The sequence below is a fragment of the Rattus norvegicus genome, chromosome 9 (genome assembly GCF_036323735.1).
Source record: "Rattus norvegicus strain BN/NHsdMcwi chromosome 9, GRCr8, whole genome shotgun sequence".
Lineage (NCBI taxonomy): Eukaryota > Metazoa > Chordata > Mammalia > Rodentia > Muridae > Rattus > Rattus norvegicus.
The window spans coordinates 18,159,882-18,182,016 of record NC_086027.1 but is presented as its reverse complement, the minus strand read 5'-3'; the positions used below and the strand labels follow the sequence as shown (position 1 = coordinate 18,182,016).

The following is a 22,135-nucleotide window of genomic DNA, read 5'->3' as shown; positions in this document are numbered from 1 at the left end:
AAAAAATTAATGTATATCCCATTAATTTGTTCAACACTCTCATCCACAGACTATAATTTAGAGGTAACTATATATTTGACAGCAAGCATACACAGTGGGTAATGTATGCATGATGAAGTTGAAATTCACAGAGTTGGGAACACAGTGAACAGTGACTGTGTAACTGCCTTTGAATCTCAGTCTGACTGGGAAGTGATTTGATGCCCAGTGCCCATGAGAATGCACAGATCCATCCCTCCCTGATAGCTGTGGGACTTCAGATATAGACACTAATGATCAATAAAGAAGGTTCTTAAGAGTGAAGATTTGAGATTACCCCTTTATTCACCAGAATACATCCAATTTACTGAATAGTAACCAGATGCAGGTAGTCAATATATACAGTCTATATCCTTATCAAAATAGAAAAGCAAATGAACAAAACAAAAACACATAAGTAATAAAATTTCAAATGAATAGAAGGAAAACCAAATAACCAAAACAATCAAAACTAAACCAAACGTTAAATAAAGGAATTGTGCTAAGCATTCTTTTGCTGCTCCTTTTGCAGAATAGACTTATAGCCTGTGGCTTGCCTTGGAGACATAGTAGACAAGCAGTTACTGATGGTAATAATCTTTTCAAGAGGAGTGGAAGTAGGTCTGTTTTGTTGGAGTGGGGGTATTAAGGACAAAACCTATCAATACTGAGTATAAATGATATTACAGACTTTGTTTCATAGTCTTTCCAATGTTGTGAACTGATCTCCATGAAACTCTTCTGGATGACCCATCAGGACAAGTACAAATTTACACGTGCACAGTCTTTCTGGATGACCAGCAGCTCTTGATTGATGTGCATCAACACTTCTCTGGGTCCATCCAAAAGTTTACACTTGCTGGAGAGAGCTGAGGTGAAAGTAAAGCCTATTCAATCCAAAGAAGTTAAACGAAAGGAGGAAAATGCAGTCTACAATTGCTATGGACATTACAGATGAGACGCAATAGTGGTGTATTTGTTGTGCACACTTAGTTCTCCTCCCGAAGCTCTTCTCTCCAAGGGAGATCTTGTCCTGGTCTGTGTCATGTTCGAGTTTCTGCTGGAGAATTTCAGACCTAGGAGAGCAAGGGAATAAAGGTTTATTGAGTGGCTGTCAATTCAGCTCTCCCTCTTACATCAGCTCTATTCAGTTGGACAATCCAGCATGACCTGTCAGCTGAGGTCAGTCCCTCCATCCCCAAGTGTCCTAGAGTACCTGGGCTTGGATTTATATCTCAGCTTTTCAAACTGCTAGAATTTGAACTGTGGACTATGCACTGTACTGGACTTTAGAGAAAAATGAGCATATTTTGTCACTGGTCCAGGTTTATTATATTGAATAATAACATTGTAGCTGGGTCTGAATCTGAGTTCAAGAATGGTATGAGCAACCTAGAATACCATGTGGATTCCTTCTGGAGAACATGCCCAGAATTGTGGTGAAAGTTCTGATTATGTTAGCACTGAAGGAACCTGCTTAGGGTCAATTTGTAACCACTGAATCTGCAAATACACAGAGAAGCCATCTCACTTCAAATCCATGCTCACTGCACATATCCTGTAATCACTGAGAATGTGCACCATGCAAATCCTCACAGCACACACTAGGAACAGTAAAGTTTATTGTGATGGAGATACATAACAGCACCCCTGTAAGACTATGGTTATTGTAATGCAATTTGTGAGACGACAGAAGAGAAAATGTCCTCAGATCTTATCAGAGAGTTAACAGGAAGAAAGAAGTACAAAATACAAAGAAATCCTGAGGATTATACATATTGGGTCATGGACAAAATTCACATAAACTGAACCAGAACAATACTCTGGGTAGTTCTTCAGGTGACTGACGGTGAAATCCTTGTCAGTGGTCAGCCATCCAAAAAGGATAGTTATATAGGGACAGGAAATCCAATTGGCTTCTGCCAGTCTGTGTTCCTACTTGATCTCAAAGATATCAGAATGCTTCTACAATGTTCCTCCCAAGCCACTTTCCTGGTTGATCGGTTCTTTCTGCTTCAGAATGTCCTGCATTCTTTCCTGTAATCCTTCCTTATCCTGGTCATCAGATGACTGTACTGTCAATGGAAGCATGCATGCATGTGTGCACACACAAACACACACACTGACACACAGACACACTAATACAAACTCGCAAACACACAAGTCACACATAGCACCCTCCACACATAATGGCATGTAGTGCTGTGCTGTGTGATCAACCTATCTCCCTTAATGAACTGCAGATTCTCAAAGAGCAGGAGCATTTGCTTTCCAAACGTGTAGTTTCTTGAAAAAGGGCTATCTCCACAGAAAGCCTTGTAAACCATGACATACATGAACACTTGGATGAGACAGAAGACAGTACATGGATCAGCCAATAGACAGTTTGTCTATGTTTATGGTAAGACATGAGGACAACCTGACCCTGAGCCCTAACCCTACCTGCTGTTGCTTGGCTCTGGGGTCATAGATGTTCATTCCGGCCTCTTCACAGAGCCTCTTTGCCTCCACAGAGGATGCTGGCAGTTCAGTCTGCTCCACCAGCAGTTCGCTCTTCTCATTCAGCAAAATCTGTATATTGTTCTTCAATTGAGTTTTTTCACGCAGGAGCTGGGAGTGCCTGATGCTGAACCACAAACAAAAAATGGTAAATCCCAGCCAGCTTCTATTTGCCTGTCAGTCCTGCAAGTCCAATCATCCCTTCAAGGGTCCTCATCCCCAGACATCCCCAAAATAGAGCCACACTATACAAGTTAGCACCAATTAGAGGAGGTCAAATCCAGAGGGCACATTCCACAAGAATCAAAGTACTTCTGAAAATCCTGACACTAAGACGGTTTATATAAATCAAGGAAGAAGAGATGGTCCATAAGGGAGCTCGTATGTCCATGGTATGGTGAAGTCATCTACAAGTAGAGGTCAAATGCCCTCTGAGGGAGGATAGAAGATCCAATAGCTATACAATCTTTCCATGTGTTTCTCATGGATTATAGACATCCTGTCAGAGTCCTAGAGATTCAGAGTTGATTGATATTCCCATCATGGTGCAAACCTTTTCTATCTAGAGGAACCTTAATGGGGAAAATAACAATTGGAGGGTCTTCTACACCCTTCACATGTACGACAACTGAGTTCAAGAGCTACAAATCTAAGACCCTTGCCAGGAGGCAGGCTTCTTGTTAAGAGTCAGACACTACAGAACCAGAGCCCCGACTTTGGTTCAAAGTCATACAGGACAGAAGCATTCCCTGCCTAGTGCTGGGTTCTCATCTCTAACAGCACCTCACCGGTAGGAACTGTTCACTTGTATGAGCTCCTTGTACCTCTCCATGGCATCACTTATTGAGTTGGTCATCATTTGCATAGCCATCATTCTCATCTCATGTTCGGATTGAAGGACTGGCAATTCGACATGCAGCCTGGGTTAGGTCATGGCCAAAGGAACAAATAATGTTTTGAACTCACGATTTCAGAATTAGGTGAAATGTAAATAAAAATATATAATAAAAAATTTCAAATTCAAGGAATGGTGGAAGGAAAGAAAATGGCAAAGTCAAAAACCAGACCAAAACCCAACAGTGAGACTCAATCCACAGAAAATATTTCCATGTAAATAAGCAAACACTTGTTTTGAAATAAGGACTCCTTGGAATCCTGAGCGATATGGTTCTGCAAAGACTCACTATATAGGAGGGGGCAGAGCCTGAGAGCTGCCTGTTTGGGAATAACAACGGTCAAGACCACAGTGACCATTTCTAGGTCACAATAAACAATCCCTGGATAGTTTAAAAAATAAAAAAACTAAAGATCAAAGCAGGTGAAACAAATTAGGTAAAATCAGACTGTTCTCTCTATTACTTAAACTCAGTATGTACCACATACTTGCTCCTTCAAAGTATTTGTACTGGTTAAGTTTATTATCCTGGGCACAGGACAACAGAGTCACGGTACCAGTTGGAGGGACCTGACCTTCAAGAGCTGGCCAGGTGAGCATGATGGAATTGACTAGTTCAGGAAGAAGATTCCTCCAGTCTGTGCCACAGCTTTGGGTCCAAGAGAAAGCTGTGATGACATTTCTCTTGTTTTGAAAGCAGGTATACTCAATCCTTGGTTTCTATAGTTACATGAATTCCCAGAGGGCATAACTAAGTTTGACAGGGAAGAGGATTTATAGCACCTTCTCCCCTCAGGAGAGTCCTGTGTGCCACCAACGTATACAGAAGGAGCAAAGTGCTCTGTTGATCAGTGTGGGCCTCCACGTACTCATCACTATCATGACCTGCAAAGTGTTGATCAAACAAATCCTCAGACCCCATCAAAGGTCCCAGACGTCCTGATCCTGAGTAAACACCACATATGCTTCCACATACATACATAGCAACCCATATCCAAACACATTTAGAATGCCAACTACATCCATGGAGGTGCCATAGAATCAGAGTATAATGAACAAATTCAGAGGAAAGAGTGATTACGTGCAGGCATTTCATTCACACACACAGTTGCAGCAAGTGTGACAAGGTCCTTCTAGCTGTTGACAGAACCAATGCTAATCCAAGAGGCTCGGGGTCAATTACAAAAGAGGTTGACCCTAAACACACAGCACCTAGCTTATCTCACAAGCAAATGCCTGCCAAATCTCCTTAAAATCCAGGATGAGAGGTGAAACTTTCTCCTGCTATGAGTAAATCTTGAGGTAGTAGAGAGAGAGCGAAAGACAGTGAACAGGATACTGGGCATAATGACTACCTGTGGTCCCACTCATCATAGATATAAAGATCCAGGATTTGATAAAGTTCATCCCTCTCGAATTGACACTTCTGGATTTCAAATTTGAGTTCCTCCAGTTCCTTTAGACACTCCTCTTGCTTACTGATGACATTTTGGGATGATGCCTTCCTACCAAAACCTGTAGACAGATAAACCCAAGTGAATTTGCATATTTGAACCAATGGGCAGAATAGATCATTCTGAATCCGAAAAGGAGGTTGAGGAAGGGGAAATGGTAGGGAATGGGTGAATCCCTGAAAGAGCAGAAAAGCTTTCTTAAAGGTTGATTCTTAAGCTATGTCCCTCTTCCCAACCTCTAATGCCATACACGTGCCACACTCACTATTACACAGACCCCGGCACAGAAATTTATAATCTGACTGAGACATAAACATCTGCGACATTGTTATCTCATATCAGATGTGGTGCAGATAATCCTGGAGTTCATAATGACTTCATAATGCTTAGCACCATCAAGCTCTAACCAAGTGTGGTCCAGCCCAAAGTGTCTGAGAACTCAATTCATGACTAGGGGTGCATCCTTCCTTGTTCTCGCCATCAGAGACTTATGTCACCTACAGTAATCTAGAGGATGAAGTGCTTCAACTCCCAACCATGGATGGTCACATTGTTAATCTCACAGTGACTCCTCCTGCCAATCATTGACACTCACAGTTAAAAAGCTTCAAGAAAAGACACTGAAGTCTTACCACTTTATGTCTTTCTCTCAAATTAAAGATCAGGAACTCCTGACTCTTGGTTTGCCTTTGAAAAATCCCAAGGCTCCTGCTTGTAAGGCCTAGTCTTAGAAGGCACATCTCAAACCTACCTCCTTGAGGATGTTCCCCAACTCTGCCCACGACTCACCAAGCCTTCCCCAGAATGATTTCCTCCTTCCTGTTTCACTCGAGAGGGGTTCAGCTTCCCTCTGACCTGGTGTGGTTTCTCCTTGATCAACACTTTCCTTCCGAAATAGCCTGAGCAGCTGGCGAAACATGCCTGCTTGTGAACCCAAAGGGAACTGAAGTAATATCCCAAAGGCAGTTGGTGTCACCACAACACTGGTGACATCACAGAAGATTCTAGGGATCTCTTAGATACAATAGAGTGTCCAGTGAACGGCTTACTGGTGATGTCACTGGAAAATTCTATGGCCTACCTACTAACCAACTCTCCCCATACTGATGAATTTATGTGGGGACCCTTTCCTCCAGTCTCCCATGTGTCACTGGGAATACCATTTGGCAATCTCTATTTCAGAGCTACATATGCCTCTCTGCTTCATTAGAAGTCAACAATGCTTTTGCTGGGGAGTTGTTGCTTACAACCCTGAATTGGAGAACAGATTTTTCTTAGCACCCAAATCTCTAGGGACCAAGGAGGAGGGAGATTTTTCTTAAAAGTAAATCTACTACTCGAGACAATGCATGTGACATGTATTTCGATTTCTAAGCTTTTCCCTTTTTCTGGAGGTCAATGTATTTCTTCTATACCTCTGAGTGTATAAAACCTGGAAATATTTGCTTACTGTGCAGTCCTTGACAACTGACATTGTTTCCATTTACATATCCATGTATTTCACAAAATCAATGGTCTATAATCCTATTTTTTTTGCAATAAAAACTCCTTTTCCTTGGGATCATAGGGATCAACTACAGGGCATATATAAAATAATAAATTTCTGTCCGTTTTATATATAAAGTAGGGCATCCTCCCTTTCTCAAATATAACAAGACAATTAAATTGGACATCAATGAGCAAATGTCAACTTCGACCTTGTGTTACTACATTGTAACTATATAGCCATCACTTCTCCAATATCATTCTTCCTGAATAGACAAGTCTAGGCATGAGAATGTTGGGGACTACACCATGATCTTTTACTTGTAGCAAACATAAGAATCAGGAGGATGGAAAGGTAGTGGAATGGCCTGAGTTCAGGTTGAACCTCAATTTTAATGGGTCCATAAGTTCAGGAGGGAGTCCATTTGGCATTGTGATATATGGATTCTGTTTTCTTACCCTAGGTGTTATAATTCCACCTGAATATGTGCTATAATGCCACCCCACCTCAGAGATGTAAGAGTGAAAATCATGTCTGACCTTTCTGGGAAGAACTCTGCCTTTTACTACCATCTGGAGTTATACAACATCACTATACAAAGCTCAGAAGAGAGGGGTGCAGATGTGCGGGCCTTAGAAGTTGAGGATCTTTTCTACTGATTAAGCCACTTGTTTTTCCTATGTACTTTTTCCCTTGCTCTTTTACTAATGGTGGCTGACTTCTTTCCTGGCCTGAGGTAAACTGGAGTCCAATCTTTTGGATTACCGAACCTTCTATTTTTGAGATGACAGGCCCACCAAGGGTCCTACTGCATACAGAAGGTATGAATAAGTCTCAGGGGCTGGAGTAAGTTAAAAACGTCTGTGACAACAAAGAACTGATTAAGAAAACAAGAGCCCAGCTGCTCTTCAAGATCACAGTTGTATGATAGTAAGAAAATGTGAATAGGGTATCAGGTGAAAAGATAAATTAATTAGGAGGTCATAGGCCTAGAAGGGTTATCCTTTGCTCTCAGTGGAGCTGCCATTCTTTCTGCCATTCCTCGCCCTCTGCCACAGGACCAGAGACCTCCCCATACAACTGGCTGGCCTTGCAAAGACCTGGCAGGGCTTCTCCCTGTAGAATAGGACACATAGAGTCCTTGAGGACTCACCAAGAGGTCTCCTCCACACAGGTTCCTTGTTGTCAAAGGGAAATGTTCCTGCAGAATCCTGCCATGCCAGCAGGAATTTCAACCTGGCTGCTCTTGGTCCAGCTCACTGGGTGCAGGCCTGAGGCCCAGGGGTATCTGGGGAAAGAAGCAGCAGGCACTACCTCACAGCTCTCTCTTTGTTGGATGCAACTGCTAGGACTGTGATAGGATTTTTGTTTCTTTGTCTGTTTATTAGAAATACCTACAAAGCTGATTAAAGTTGCAACATGCCTTCATACCCAGAGTGCAGAATGTTTTTACATTGTTGTTGTTCCTGTTTTATGTTTGGATTTTGTTTTTTAATCCCCTCAGGAAATATCCCTGTGCTTAGAATGTTAAGCACATGCTCGGGAGGGATCGATTGTTCAAGTTCGGCAAAGCTTTTGTTCTCACCATCCACTCCACAGATGACGCCATTACTTACTTTTAAATAAGAAAACAGTTATAGAGAAGTATTTTAACCTGTAAGCTATCAAAGAAGAAACACATCATGATTGTGGAATGGCACCCCAGTATTTTGTATTTCCTAAGTTATTTTTATTTTAAATTTTTTATTGGATTTTTTTGGGTACATTTCATCTTTTTTAAATTCTTAAAGGTATCTTTTATTCCTCTCCTCCCATTTACAAGGTGGAATTTCACATGTAATTGTTAGTCCAGATAGTTTGGTCAATGGCTTAGATATCACCTTGGCCTAGTTTCCTTGGCATAAGCTGAGTTAGAAGCAGACTCAAAGATTCAGGACCAACAAATAATGAATTCCACTACATCTGGATCCCTAGCCTCACAGCCAGGAAGGGACTGGATTTCCATTCAGTATTTTAAAAAAAGATGCAGTTCATTAACATGTAAAAAATTTCTCAAGTATATTAAAGTGTTTACCATGGTCATACAGTTTTTCAAATACCTGGCATTCATCTTTTTCCAAAACCTAAAATTTCTTTCTTATTCACATTTTTTGATTATTTTTTGGTATTAGTATCATTTTTTTAAATTTCAGTTTTTTTAATAGATATATATGTTTTATTCAAACGTTATTCCCTTTCCCAGCTTTTGGTCAATAAGCCCCCCTGCCGTGACCTCTCCCATATGTATGGTCCCCCAATCCATGCCACTTAGAAACCCCTTCCCGGACATTCCCCTGCACTCAGGGTCCAACCTTGTTAAGAACAAGGGCTTCCCCTTCCACAGGTGCCCCAACAAGGATATTCTCTCCTACATATGCAGTTGGACCCCTGGGTCAGTCCATGTATAGTCTTTTGCTAGTGGTTTATTTGGTTGGCATTGCTGTTCTTATGGGGTTGCAAGCCCTTCAGCTCTTTGGATACTTCTTCTAATTCCCATAAAGGGCGTCTTGTTCTCAGATCAGTAGTTTACTGCTAGCACTGACCTCTTTATTTGACATGCCCTGGATGTGTCTCTCAGGGGAGATGCATATTCTGTCCCTTTCAGTAAGTACTTTTTAGCTTTATCAATCTTACCTAGTTTTGGTGGCTGTATATATATGGGCCACATGTGGGGCAGACTCTGAATGGCTGTTCCTTCAGTCTCTGCTTTAGATTTGGCCTCCACATCCCCTCCTATGGATATTTTTGTTCCCCATTTTAAGAAGGAGTGGGAGCATCTGCATTTTGGTCATCCTTCTTCTTGAGTTTCCTGAGATCTGTTGATTGCATCTTGGGTAATTCGAGGTTTTGGTCAATATCCACTTATCAATGAGTGCATACTGTCAACGAGGGGTGTTGAGTACCTGGAAGAGAATGAGGGACAAGAGATGTGACGAAGGACTCCAAGACAAGTGTCTGATCAAGGCGACAATTTTATTTTTCCCCAAGGCTGAATTTGAACCATAAAAAGGGTAACAGAGAGAGGGGGGAAGTAAGAAACATTTACCCACGCTAAGGACACAATATTCGTGTGGTCAGAGAATTGGCTGGTGTTGACAGGTTGTCAGAAAGGTCAAGGGTTTTTCATATCTATTAGTCAGCAGGATGTTGGTTTTTCAGAAAGGTTACAGGTCATGACATTGGGTATCTTAACGTCACACGTTATCATATGATTATTCATCTTGACCACCACATTTGTATTAGTCTTCTGCAGCTGGCTGGCGATTTTCCATGAACCCAGGCATACTTAATGCTCACCATAATAATAACATAAATAATGGAGGGCTTCATGGCCATCGCTCCCAACAGCATACCAAGTGTGTTTTTCTGTGACAGGGTTACCTCACTGTGGATGATATTTTCTAGTTCTTTCCATTTGCCTATGAATTGAACGTTGTCATTGTTTTTGATAGCTGAGTGGTACTCCATTGTGTAGATGTACCACATTTTTCGAATACATTCCTCTGTTGAAGGGCATCTGGGTTCATTCCAGCTTCTGGCCATTATGAATAAGGCTGCTATGAACATAGTTGATCATATGTGTTGTTGTATGTTGGAGTATCTTTTGGGTATATGCCCAGGACAGGTATAGCTGTGTGCTCAGGTAGTGATATATCCAATTTTACAGGAACCTTCAGACTGATTTCCAGAGTTCTTGTACCAGTTTGCCATCCCAGCAACAATGGACGAGTGTTCCTCTTTCTCCACATCCTCGCCAGCATCTGTTGTCACCTGATTTTTTGATCTTAGACATCCTGACTGGTGTGAGGTGGATTCTTAGGGTTGTTTTGATTTGCATTTCCCTGATGACTAAGGATATTGAGCATTTCTTTAGGTGCTTTTCAGCTATTCTATATTCCTCAGCTGAGAATGTTTTCTTTAACTGTGAACCCCATTTATTAACAGGGGTGTTTGGCTCTCTGTACTCTAACTTCTTCTGTTTTGTGTATACTTTGGATATAAGCCCTCCATCAGATGCAGGATTGGTAAAGATTATTTCCCAATCTGTGGGTTGCCTTTTTGTCCTAATGACACTATCCTTTGCCTTACAAAAGCTTTTCAGTTTTATGAGGTCCCATTTGTCGATTCTTGATCTTAAAGCATAAGCCACTGGTATTTTTTTCAGGAAATTTTCCTTAGTGCTCATGTCTTCGAGACTCTTCCCTACTTTTTATCCATTACTTTTAGCGTATCTGGTTTGATGTGGAGGTCCTTGATCCACTTGGACTTAAGCTTTGTCCAGGGTAATAAGAATGGGTCAACTTGCATTCTTCTACATGTTGACCTCCAGGTGAATCAGCACCATTTGTTAAAAATACTATCTTTCTTCCATTGGATGTTTTACCTCCTTTGTCAAAGATCAAATGACCATAGGTGTGTGGGTTCTTTTCTGTGTCTTCAATTATGTTCCCCTGATCTGCCTGTCTGTATGCCAATACCATACAGACTATAGCTCTGTAATACTGCTTGAGGTCAGAGATGGTGATTCCCCCAGAAGTTCTTTTATTGTTGAGTATAGTTTTGCTATCCTGGGTTTTATGTTATACCAAATGACAGCAAATTGCCCTTTCTACCTTTTTAAAGAATTGAGTAGGAATATTGTTGGTGATGGCATTGAATCTGTAGATTGCCTTTGGCAAAATGGTCATTTTTTACCATATTCATCCTGCCAATCTATGAGCATGGGAGATCTTTCCATCTTCTGAGACCTTCTTCAATTTCTTCAGAGATTTGAAGTTCTTGTCATACAGATTTTTTACTTGCTTGGTTCAAGTAACAGCAAGTTATTTTATATTATTTGGGACTATTGTGAAGGGTGTCATTTCCCTAATTTCGTTCTCAGCCTGTTTACCCTTTGAGTAGAGGAAGACTACTGAATTGTTTGGGTTAATTTGATACTCAGACAGTTTGCTGAAGTTGTTGATCAGGTTAAGTAGTTCTCTGGTAGAATTTTGGTGTTGCTTAAGTGGACTATATATCATCTTCAAATATTAGTGTTTTGACTTCATCCCTTCTAATTATTTCCCTTTGACCTACTTTCGTTGTTTGATTGCTATGGCTAGGACGTTAAGTACCATATTGTACTTAAGTAGGGAAAGAGTGGGCAGCCTTGTCTAGTCCCTGATTTTAGTGGGATTCCTTCAATATTCTAAGTTTAGTGTGATGTTAGGTACAGGTTTGATGTATTTTGCATTTCCTATATTTAGATTCAGGCCTTCAATTCCTGATCTTTCCAGGACTTTATTAATGAAAGGGTAATGAATTTTGTCAAATGATTTCTCAGCATCTAATGAAATGATCATGTGGTTTTGACTTTGTTTATATGATGAATTTCGTTGATGGACTTCCGTATATTAAACCATCCCTGCATCCTTGCCATGAGGCCTACTTGACCATGATGGATGATTGTTTGGATGTGTTCTTGGATTCAGTTTGCAAGAATTTTATTGAGCATTTTTGATCAATATTAATAAATAAAATAGGTCTGAATTTCTCTATCATTGTTGTATCTTTGTGTGGTTTAGGTATAAGAGTAATTGTGGCTTCATAGAGGGAGTTTGGTAGTGCTCTGTCTGTTTCTATTTTGCGGAATAATTTGGACAGTTATGGTATGAAGTCTTCTATGAAGGTCTGATAGAATTCTGCACTAAATGCATCTGGTCCTGGGCTCTTTTTGGATGGGAGATGTTTAATAGCAGTTTCTATGTCTTTATGAGTTATGGGGTTGTTTCAATGGTTTATTTGTTCCTGATTTATCTGTGGTACCTGGTATCTGTATAGAACATTGTCCATTTCCTCCACATTTTCCAGTTTTGTTGAATATATGTTTTGTAGTAGGATCTGATGATCTTTTTAATTTCTTCAGATTTTGTTGTTATGTCTCCCTTTTATTTCTGATTTTATTAATTTGGATACACTCTCTGTGACCTCTGGTTAATATGGCTAAGCGTTTATGTATCTTGTTGATTTTCTCAAAGAACCAGCTCCTGGGTTTGCTGATTCTTTTGATACTCGGTTTTGTTTGTTCTTGTTTGATTTCAGCCCTGAGTTTGATTATTTCCTGCCTTCAACTCCTCTAGGGTTTATTTAATTTTTTCTAGAGCTTTTAGGTGTGCTGTCAAGCTGCTGACATATGCTCTCTCTTGTTTCTTTTTGCAGGCACTCAGAGCTATGAGTTTTCCTCTTAGCGCTGCTTTTATTGTGTCCCATAAGTTTGGGTATGTTGTATCTTCATTTTCATTAAATTCTAAGAAGTCTTTAATTTCTTTCTTATGTCTCCAATGACCAAGTTGTCATTGACTTCAACTTCCACGTATATGTGGGCTTTCTGTTCTATTTGTTGTTATTGATCAGCAGCCTTAGTCCGTGGTTTTTTGATACGAGACATGGGATTATTTCTATCTTCCTGTACCTGTTGAGGCTTGTTTTGTGACCGATTATATGGTCAATTTTGGAGAAGGTACCATGAGATGCTGATAAGAAGGTATATCCTTTGGTTTTAGGGTGGTGTGTTCTATAAATATATGTTAAATCCATTTGTTTCATAACCTGTTAGTCTTTCTGTGTCTCTGTTTAATTTCTGTTTCCCTGATCTGTCCATTGATGAAAGTGGCGTGTTTAAATCTCCTACTATTATTGTTTGTGGTGCAATGTATGATTTTTTTGAGCTTTAGAAAGGTTTCTTATTGTTTAGGGACACAACTGCTATATACTTGACAAATATAGCAATCAACCAGAATATCCGTAGAAAGCATGTGACTGTTGGCCACATGAGGATGAGTTTCTTTCAAAGATCATCATGATTTTTGGTAAGATCTTCCCTGTAATTGGTGGCATGGCTTCCTACAAACATGGTCCAGTTGTCTACAATCTCCTCCTTGGTCAGCATCTCATCCTTGTTCTTATCTGACTCATACACCAGATGCTGGGCCTCAGCCTGTGCATGGTCATAGTCCTGAGGGAGGATCCAGTGGTGAATCTCATCCTAATCCAGTTTCCCATCCTTGTTCAGATCTGGGAAATCATTGAACTGCTCCCCAGACAAAACCCAGTCGGTCTCAGGGCAATTGTCCTCGTGAGAAAAAGATGTCCACAATGTACTCATCCTGCTCCACAAAACCATCCCTGTTCTTGTCGATATTCTCCAGCGTTTCCAGAACTACAATCTCCTTCATATGTTCTAAATCCTCTTAGTGCAGAAAAGCAATGAACCAGTCCTGAGTAGCTGTCAGGTCACCGTCAAGGCCTTAAACCTCCTCTCATCTCGTGGAGGCAACTTTTTAAAGTTGTGATGATCAGAGCTATCTTGGAATTCAGCAAGGTTTCCCAGGTAGTAGCCATAGGTAGCCTGCTTGTATTCTTCCCAGGAGATTTTTCATCTATGTCCCTATCATAATCCTTCCAGAGTTTAGCCACATTTTAGTTGATGTATCTTTTCTGTACCTGTTTGATCCAAACTTTCAGGTCCTCAGTAGTAACAAGGCCGCCTTCATCACTGTCGATTGGATCAACAATTTTCCCCAGCCTCTCCTGCTCTCGGCCAGGCTTAGCTATCAAAGGTCTTGGAGTCCTCCTTGCCCAGGAAGACCTCGTGATCGTACAGGAAGCTGTGCTTATTCTCTGGTGGCCATTCGCCCTGCTCTGAATCAGGACAAACCATGTGCTCCTTGCTCATCATGCTCTTGGCCATGAACGCCAGGACCAGTGCCAGCAGCAGCCCATGGAGAGTCCCAGGCTGACACCATGTACCACAGTCTCGATCAAAGGGAGGCAGCAGGGAAGTAGGGGCTCAGAGCACCTTATCCGCTGTCCCTTCCCCAGAGAGGGCTTTTGTTACATTTCAAATGTTATCCGTTTTCCTGGTTTCCACAAAACCCCTTATAAAACCCCCTCCCCCTTCTACTGTGAGGGTGTTACCACACCCACCCAAACACCTAGGCCTATCTGCCTCCCTGTTCTGGTTTCCCCTACACTGGGGCATCAAGCCTTGACAAGACCAAGGGCTTCTCCTCCCATTTGTGCCCAAGAAGGCCATCCTCTTCTACATATGCAGCTGTAGCCATGGGTCTGTCCATGTGTACTCTTTGGATGGTGGTTTCCAGCCCTGGGAGCTCTGGGTGTTTCTTAGTGTTGTTCTTATGGGGCTGTAAACCCCTTCAGCTCCCTCAATCCTTTCTCTTACTCCTCCATTGGGGACCCTGCTCTCAGCTGAATGGTTGGCTGCAAGTATCTGCCTCTGTATTTGTCATGCTCTTTACCCCACTCTTTTGAGCAGATCACCACAGAGCAACGAAGATGTATTGTCTTGGCGTGATGATGTACAGACAAATAGATGATTTCTTAATTCTTATGATGATTCTATAAGAGTTCCTAAAACTAGATTAGAAATTTTAAGCTCCTTTATAATGGGACAGCTATTATGTTTTCTCTGGTAATCAAAATTGCATTGAGAACTCTTCCTTCTTAAAGTTTCATGAGTGAATTGCTTCTGCAATACCAAGCAGGCATCTACAAATTAGAACCCATGCTAAGAGGGTATAAACCAATTAACCAAAGTTCATAAATAGAGAACTAATGATTTACTATAGGTGCAAGGACTGAACGTAAATAATTGACTGGATTTGCCTATAGGCAATTTCACTTATTCTTTTCTCATAAAAATTACAGCTTTTAACTCTCCATGAACATGCAGAGCCAGTGACAGATGGTGACGGTTTATCCTGATGATTACTCTTGATGGATATGCATGTAAACATTCTCTGTCGTAAACTGATTATCCAACTTATGATTTGAATTCCTGTGCAAACTTGTGGTGAACTTTTCACCATGTGATGCTCTGTTCAGAAAGATATACAAATGCTGAGGACAAAGAGAGAGAAAGCTTTTTAGACAGAACTGAACTGAAGAGAACAGAACTCAAGAAGAACTTAGAAGTAAAGGCCTAGCGTTGAGAGTAAGGCATTGAGAGTAAGGAAATTATTGTGTCATAAGAGCAAGAGGAAAGGAGATAAGAAGAGAGCAAGGAGAACCTTATAAGTCAAACTTTATGGAGGCAAACCTTTGTAGAAATTTTAGGAAAACGGAAGAACTTATAAATAAAGGTTAAAATCACTGCTCTTCAGTCTTCAGCCTGGCTCACTGGCTAGCCTGTGCTCTTCAGTCAGACTCACTGGCTAGCCTCTGCTCTTCAGTCAGGCTCACTGGCTAGCCTGTGCTCTTCAGCCTGGCTCACTGGCTAGCCTGTGCTCTTCAGTCAGACTCACTGGCTAGCCTCTGCTCTTCAGTCAGGCTCACTGGCTAGCCTCTGCTCTTCAGCCTGGCTCACTGGCTAGCCTCTGCTCTTCAGTCAGGCTCACTGGCTAGCCTGTGCTCTTCAGCCTGGCTCACTGGCTAGCCTGTGCTCTTCAGCCTGGCTCACTGACTAGCCTCTGCTCTTCAGTCAGGCTCACTGGCTAGCCTCTATTCTTCAGTCAGCCTCACTGGCTAGCCTCTGCTCTTCAGTCAGGCTCACTGGCTAGCCTCTGCTCTTCAGTCAGGCTCACTGTCTACCCTGTGCCCTTCAGTCAGTTTCCCTGGCTAGCCTCTGCTCTTCAGTCAGGCTCACTGGCTAGCCTCTGCTCTTCAGTCAGGCTCACTGGCTAGCCTCTGCTCTTCAGTTAGGCTCACTGACTAGCCTCTGCTCTTCAGTCAGGCTCACTGGCTAGCCTGTGCTCTTCAGTCAGGCTCACTGGCTAGCCTCTCCTCTTCAGCTGGGCTCACTGGCTAGCCTGTGCTCTTCAGCCTGGCGCACTGCCTAGACTCTGCTTTTCAGCTGGGCTCACTGGCTAGCATCTGCTCTTCAGTCAGGCTCACTGGCTAGCCTCTGCTCTTCAGTCAGACTCACTGGCTAGCCTCTGCTCTTCAGCTAGGCTCACTGGCTAGCCTCTGCTCTTCAGCTAGGCTCACTGGCTAGCCTCTCCTCTTCAGCTAGGCTCACTGGCTAGCCTCTGCTCTTCAGTCAGGTTCACTGTCTAGCCTCTGCTATTCAGTTAGGCTCACTGGCTAGACTCTGCTTCTCAGCTGGGCTCACTGGCCTATGGGGCCCTAGCACATCGCTTAACCATCTGCTCATGACTGCCTGACCACACTGACCACCTGACCGGTCGCCCTGACTTCTTAAAGTCATTCCCTAGAAAGAGCACAAGCAACCAAAGAGAAACACCATGGCAAACTTTTCCCATGGGCTCTGCTTTAACCTTAAGTGCTTTCATTATTTCTTTAAAAGAGTGAAATATAATTTCGGCTATTCATATGGCCAAGAGAGCTGTGCAGTAGTCATTGCTTTAGGGAATTTGGTGCTAAATCAAAAGATTCCTTTATTCTATCACGATGTTATCTGTATGCTGTAAGATGTATGTTTAGAAAACACAACACCAAATTCCTAAAATCTAGATGTTTTAAGACATCAGCTCATGGAGAAACATAACTGCTTCCTATCTAGACTGGGCTTTTTTGCTATACTGCAGGTACAATCAATTTTCCACACTACTTCCATGATTTTCAAGAATGATTAAGAGAAAAATAAGTTGAACATAATGGCCAGAAAGGGGGTTCTGTCAAGTTGTCTTATGTGGGACAAGATACCAAACTATGATGGTAAACCTAAAACCACCTGTTCCCAAAACTAACAGAACTTACAGAAAATACATACTTTCTCATCATTCCTCCTCCCCAATGATCAGTGATTTAATGAGCACCTACTACGATCCTAGCACTGTGCATCTAAGTGGGTAATGGTGAATAAAAAACTCAATAAAAAGCCTCATTAAGGAATAAAGAAAAATGAAACATAACTTTGAAACTCAGAATTCAATATAAGCAAAACCACCATTTCTTCAACTGGTGATTTCTGAAAACTTCATCATTTTTTCCATGGGCTTCTATAGTAATGATACTGAGTCTTGATTTGGTAAATCACAAAAAGCAAGTCACACTTCTTTCTTGGCTCCCATAACTGTCAAAGGGAACAAAACTGTTGCTGTCCATTGTGCTTCCCTATCAATCCTGCTATGGATGGTAATGAATTCCAGTCTTTTCAATGTGAAAACAGGCCACCACTTGAGGGCAAAGGTTATTAAAATTACCCAAACCGGTATATTCTCTAAAATTTTCACATAGCATTTTACTGATATCACAATGTAAATTCACCACAAATATTTAACCAATGAAAATATTGAATAGCTCTGCAAATAGGAGCGATAATCATATATACGTGAAAACAACTATCATGGAAACAAACGACGTAATAGGAGAAAAGATACATCACTAAAAGCTACACAAGCAGCAAAAAAGACACTATATTTCTTGGTTTAAAAGTTAGGAGATACACTTGATCTTTAAAGACAGGCAATGTACTTGATCTTTAATCCCTTTAACTGTGCCCTGTCCACATAGAAACTGCAGTAGATGACAATCTTTTGTAAGATTTATTTATTTATATGTGAGACAATGCATCTGTCTTCAGACACAGCAGAAGAGGGCATCAGTACTCCTTACAGATGGTTGTGAGCCACCATGTGGTTGCTGGCATTTGAATTCAGGACCTCTGGAAGAACACTTGGTGCTCTTACCCACTGAGCCATCTCTCCAGCCCTCACAATGGCCTCTTACACACCATCACTTGGTCTATTTCACTAGATGGCTCCAGGGTGATAACAGAGAAACTTTCACAGTTCCTGAGCACTTCTGAGTTCAAATACCACCAGTGCCCACTCTGTGCTGTTGGCACATTCTGACCTTCTCCTAAGGGTTGTCAGCCACAAAAGGGACGGGTTAGCCCCAGACAGCATTCACTGCCCAATCCTAAAAACCCCCTCGATTCTGAAAAAGCCACATTCCATGCTTGCTCCATATTTGAGGAAGCCAGATGGTTGATCTGGCTCAAGGCTCTACTTTTCTTAGCTCATCAACATTCTTTTTCCACTTCTTGTCACAAGAAGTATTTTTTTTTATGCTGCAACTACACTGCAATGTGTGAAGGAAACCAGCATAAACTCTGGGTGCCACCTCTTGAAATTTAAAATTCACAAAACAATTCATGGCTTTCTAATCAGCACCATGGACAATAAACAAAAACAAGCAAAACCATTCCAAAGGAACTTGCTGATCTGGAGGCCTGCTCATAGCAGGCAGGAAAGAATTAAATTAGGCAGAACTGTAATCTGCATAAATTGCCTGAGGTTTTAAGAAAATATATTCCCATGATCCCCATCCTTTAACATACAATAGAAACATTACAGGGAGTGTGCCACCAGGATAAGCTGCCTCTGAAAAGCCTGTCCTGCCCTGGCAGGTACAGGTCATTTAATTCTAAGTCAATCTGGAGAGAGGTGACAGCCCCAAGTTGCTCTGGGGATGTCAGAGCACAGCTCTCATGCACACTCCTGAGCACCTCTACACTCTTTCCCAATGCCATAGGCTTTCCAATCCCTGCTTCAGCTCTCCATACATCCCTGAACCCTCCCTCCCCCTACCCAATGGGCTCACTTTGCATTGCCTCCTTCTGCCACTGCTTTCCCAGGACAGGGGGACCAGGTGGGGGGGGGGGGCAGAACCAGTCCAAAGAGGGACGCGGGTGTCCTACCTACCTTGATTCTGCTGCTCTGGGGCTGCAGCCCGCCCTGCTTGCTGCTTGCTGCTTGCTGTTCCTGGGGACCAGACCGGAGGTCGGGCTAGGGGTCTGCGCGAGCTCCATGCCTCAAGGTCCCCTGGCAGGGCTGGCCTGGGCTTCTTCCTTGGACACTGCGAGGCTGTAGTCTCTGTTGGAAACCCCGCCGCTGTCATAGGGCGCCCTCCCGTGGCCGAGATGATGCCCAACGCCGCTAAGGCCCCCTTCCCTGGCCTCTCCTTCTGCTTTTTCTTTTCTTTTTTTCTTTCTCTTTTTGCTGGCGATGTGGCGCCTGCGAAGAGCTCGCCTCCAGCAAGGAGGACATCGTGGAGGCAGAATCACCTCTGGGCCCTGCCGGGGTCGGAGAGGGAGAGAGAGGAGTCAACTTGGGCGGAGGCGCCCCGGCTGCCAGCGCCTGCGAAAGGAAAACTCGTCCAGGCACACGTGCTGCTGCGGGCTCCAAATATAACGCTAGCGCCTCGCCCCCTCAGGCCCTGCGCTCACCCACGAGCTCCGCGTGCCCTGAGGCCCGGCTGGGGCGAGGTCGAAGGGCGGGGTGGGAAGGACACGTGTGCCCACTCCAAGGTGCAGGCAACACCGCGAGGCACGACACCCGGAAGCGCATGGTGCGGAATTCAGGGATCCAACCAGGCGCGTCAGTCCCCTCTCAAGGCTCTGTGGATGCGAGGGCGGCTTCTTCAGGCCTCCAGGTCCACCACGAAAAACCCGCGGGCATCACAGCTCGAGCTTCCAGGTGCCCCAGGCTGGAGGCTTGGACATGGCGATTGTGGTTGCCACTCTCCTAGGCTGGCTCAGCAGGGCACAAGCCACCACCTGCTGTCCTCACCTGAAGGCATCTTGATGGGGCTGAGAGCCCACATCCAGCAGGCGAGCCTCAGTGCTCAGGGCCATGGTCTTGGGTCTGCACCTTGTTGCCAGCCCCTCACACATATGGCAGCATCACACATATGGCTCCTTCTACCAACCGCCACTAATCACCATTTGGACATTCCATCACAGTGTTCTCAAGAAGAAAGATGCAAACAATCACGAAAAGAATGAAAGTTAAAATCTTTTTTATCAGGCTGGAGAGATGGCTTGGTGGTTAAGAGCCCTGCTTCTCCAGTGCTCCCAAGTTCAATTCCCAGCAACCACATGGTGACCCACAACTATCTGTAGTGGGATCCAATGCCCTCTTCTGTCTGAAGCTCTCTTCTGAGATGCAGGCACACTCGCAGACAGAGTGGTCATGTACATAAATAAATAAATCTTTAAAAATAAAACCTTCTAATCAGTTAATGTATCTACATCTAGAAGCTAGAAAAGGGTCACAGCACTATTAAAAATAACTCAGAAATAGTAAAGGGATGTATGAGAGTCACAAAATTCACTGGGCAAGATGGTGTATACCTGCAATCCCAACACTCACAAGGCTGAGGTAGGTGGATTGCCTTGAGTTCAAGGCTAGACTAAAGTGTGAGACCTTGTATTAGAAAACAAAACAACTGGGGAGGGGATGGAGAGAGAGACAGAGAGACAGAGAGACAGAGAGAGACAGAGAGACAGAGAGACAGAGAGGGAGACAGAGACAGAGAGACAGAGATAGATAGATAGATAGATAGATAGAGAGAGAGAGAGAGAGAGAGAGAGAGCTTGATGTAATTTCCTGCACTGATGACAAGCTACTGAAGAATGTGAATGCCTCCTATCAAGCACAGAGACTGCTAGTGACAGAATGGGTTTCTTATTAAGATATCTTAAAATGTAGATGGAAAAGTAAAGGAATGTATAATAAATAAAAGAGAAATTCTAAATTTGGAAAGCCTAAATTTAGAAGACTGTATAAGTTTAAGTCATAGGGGAGGGGATGAGACGATGTGGGGGGAGAGAATAATCACAATAAATTATATATGTGTATGAAAATGTTAACTAAGAGCAACCAATGAAAAGAGAAAAGCAGGTTTGTTTACGATGAAATTGAGTTCCCATATGACACTATATAACATTTTGTGAATGGATTATATGAATTATCTGCAATAAAAAAATCAATTGTTATTAAAGATGTGGTTGTGTTCATATTAATTTCAAGTGTTTTAAATTCTTTTTTATTTGCTTATTTATTGATTGATTTTTTTAAGATAGGGTTTTCCTATGTAGACCAGGTTGACTCAAAAAAGAGATCAACCTGCCTAAGCCTCCAAAGAGTTAGGATCAAAAGTGTATACACACACATGAAATTTACATTCTTAAAGTCATAAAAAATAACAGCTATCAACTTCGTACAATTTTTGAACAGTGATCAAGTGAATAGAAATATCAGAAACACATGTAAGGCATTAGGTTACTGTTGTTAAAAGGATCTTGAGCAGCATATATAATTCAAATCATCCAGGAGATACATTGTGAAAAAAAACATGAAACTGGGTAAAGATGATTTAAATTTTTTAATCTATTAAAAATTTTAAAGTGCATTCGATATGAAAGCTCTAAGTGATATACTTCACACTTTTGCTTATATACCATCTTCAATTTTATGTGCATTCTGCAAATATTGTCCATGTTTATTCAGGCTCTTATTATTTCCCCATGACTGATAACATTCACAGAAATCATATTGAGCAAACTGTATATGTTGACGTATAACAGAATTGTATTCTACACAGTATAGCATAGAAATATGTATACATAACTTCCCATATGTGTGTATATACATATGTAAATGGCTCAAGAAAATGAGTATCACTTTATCATTGTGGTATTATTTTCATCAAAATCCTGAGAACATTGAAATGGCATCAAATAGTGACCAGATCGGCAAAAAAATCCACAAAATAAAACTCTTATAAAGAATCTAAAAATACTAGCAAAAGATGCAAAAATATTAAAGTCTCAATGAAATAAAAAGCCCAGATGAAATATTGTATAATATTTTCTCAACTCTAGGATAATGTATTTTTGTAAAACTATCAATAAAAGGCCTAAATTTTGAAGAAATCAAAAGTAGTACAGTATAATTATGCAGTGGTCAATATTGATGCATACCATTTTTACATAACTGC

General features: G+C 42.0%; 1 protein-coding gene across 5 annotated transcripts; it reads right to left on the bottom strand.

Moving 5' to 3' along the window:
- Positions 1-305: 305 nt before the first annotated feature.
- On the bottom strand, positions 306-19,487 carry Girdinl1 (girders of actin filaments like 1). 5 transcript variants are annotated; one of them, XM_039084435.2, is made up of 5 exons: positions 19,057-19,483; positions 4,768-4,927; positions 3,306-3,437; positions 2,461-2,644; positions 306-1,094 (listed from the first exon to the last, which is right to left on the bottom strand). In XM_039084435.2, exons 1-5 carry the CDS (start codon positions 19,250-19,252, stop codon positions 1,089-1,091), a joined length of 678 nt encoding a protein of 225 aa, XP_038940363.1. In that variant the 5' UTR covers positions 19,253-19,483; the 3' UTR covers positions 306-1,088. The 5 variants fall into 5 exon arrangements, with proteins under 5 accessions (XP_038940363.1, XP_038940366.1, XP_063124176.1 ...); XM_039084438.2 differs by lacking the exon at positions 19,057-19,483 and adding an exon at positions 9,026-9,228; XM_063268106.1 differs by lacking the exon at positions 19,057-19,483 and adding an exon at positions 5,656-5,927.
- Positions 19,488-22,135: the final 2,648 nt, after the last annotated feature.

Excerpts from the sequence above, each read along its gene's own strand:
- Girdinl1 (XM_039084435.2), bottom strand. The coding sequence starts at position 19,252 with ATGACAGCGGCGGGGTTTCCAACAGAGACTACAGCCTCGCAGTGTCCA. Across the intron at positions 3,438-4,767 it reads TATGATGAGTGGGACCACAG|GCTGCATGTCGAATTGCCAG; the intron begins GTAGTCATTATG and ends GACCTAACCCAG. Across the intron at positions 2,645-3,305 it reads CAAGTGAACAGTTCCTACCG|CATCAGGCACTCCCAGCTCC; the intron begins GTGAGGTGCTGT and ends TTTGTGGTTCAG.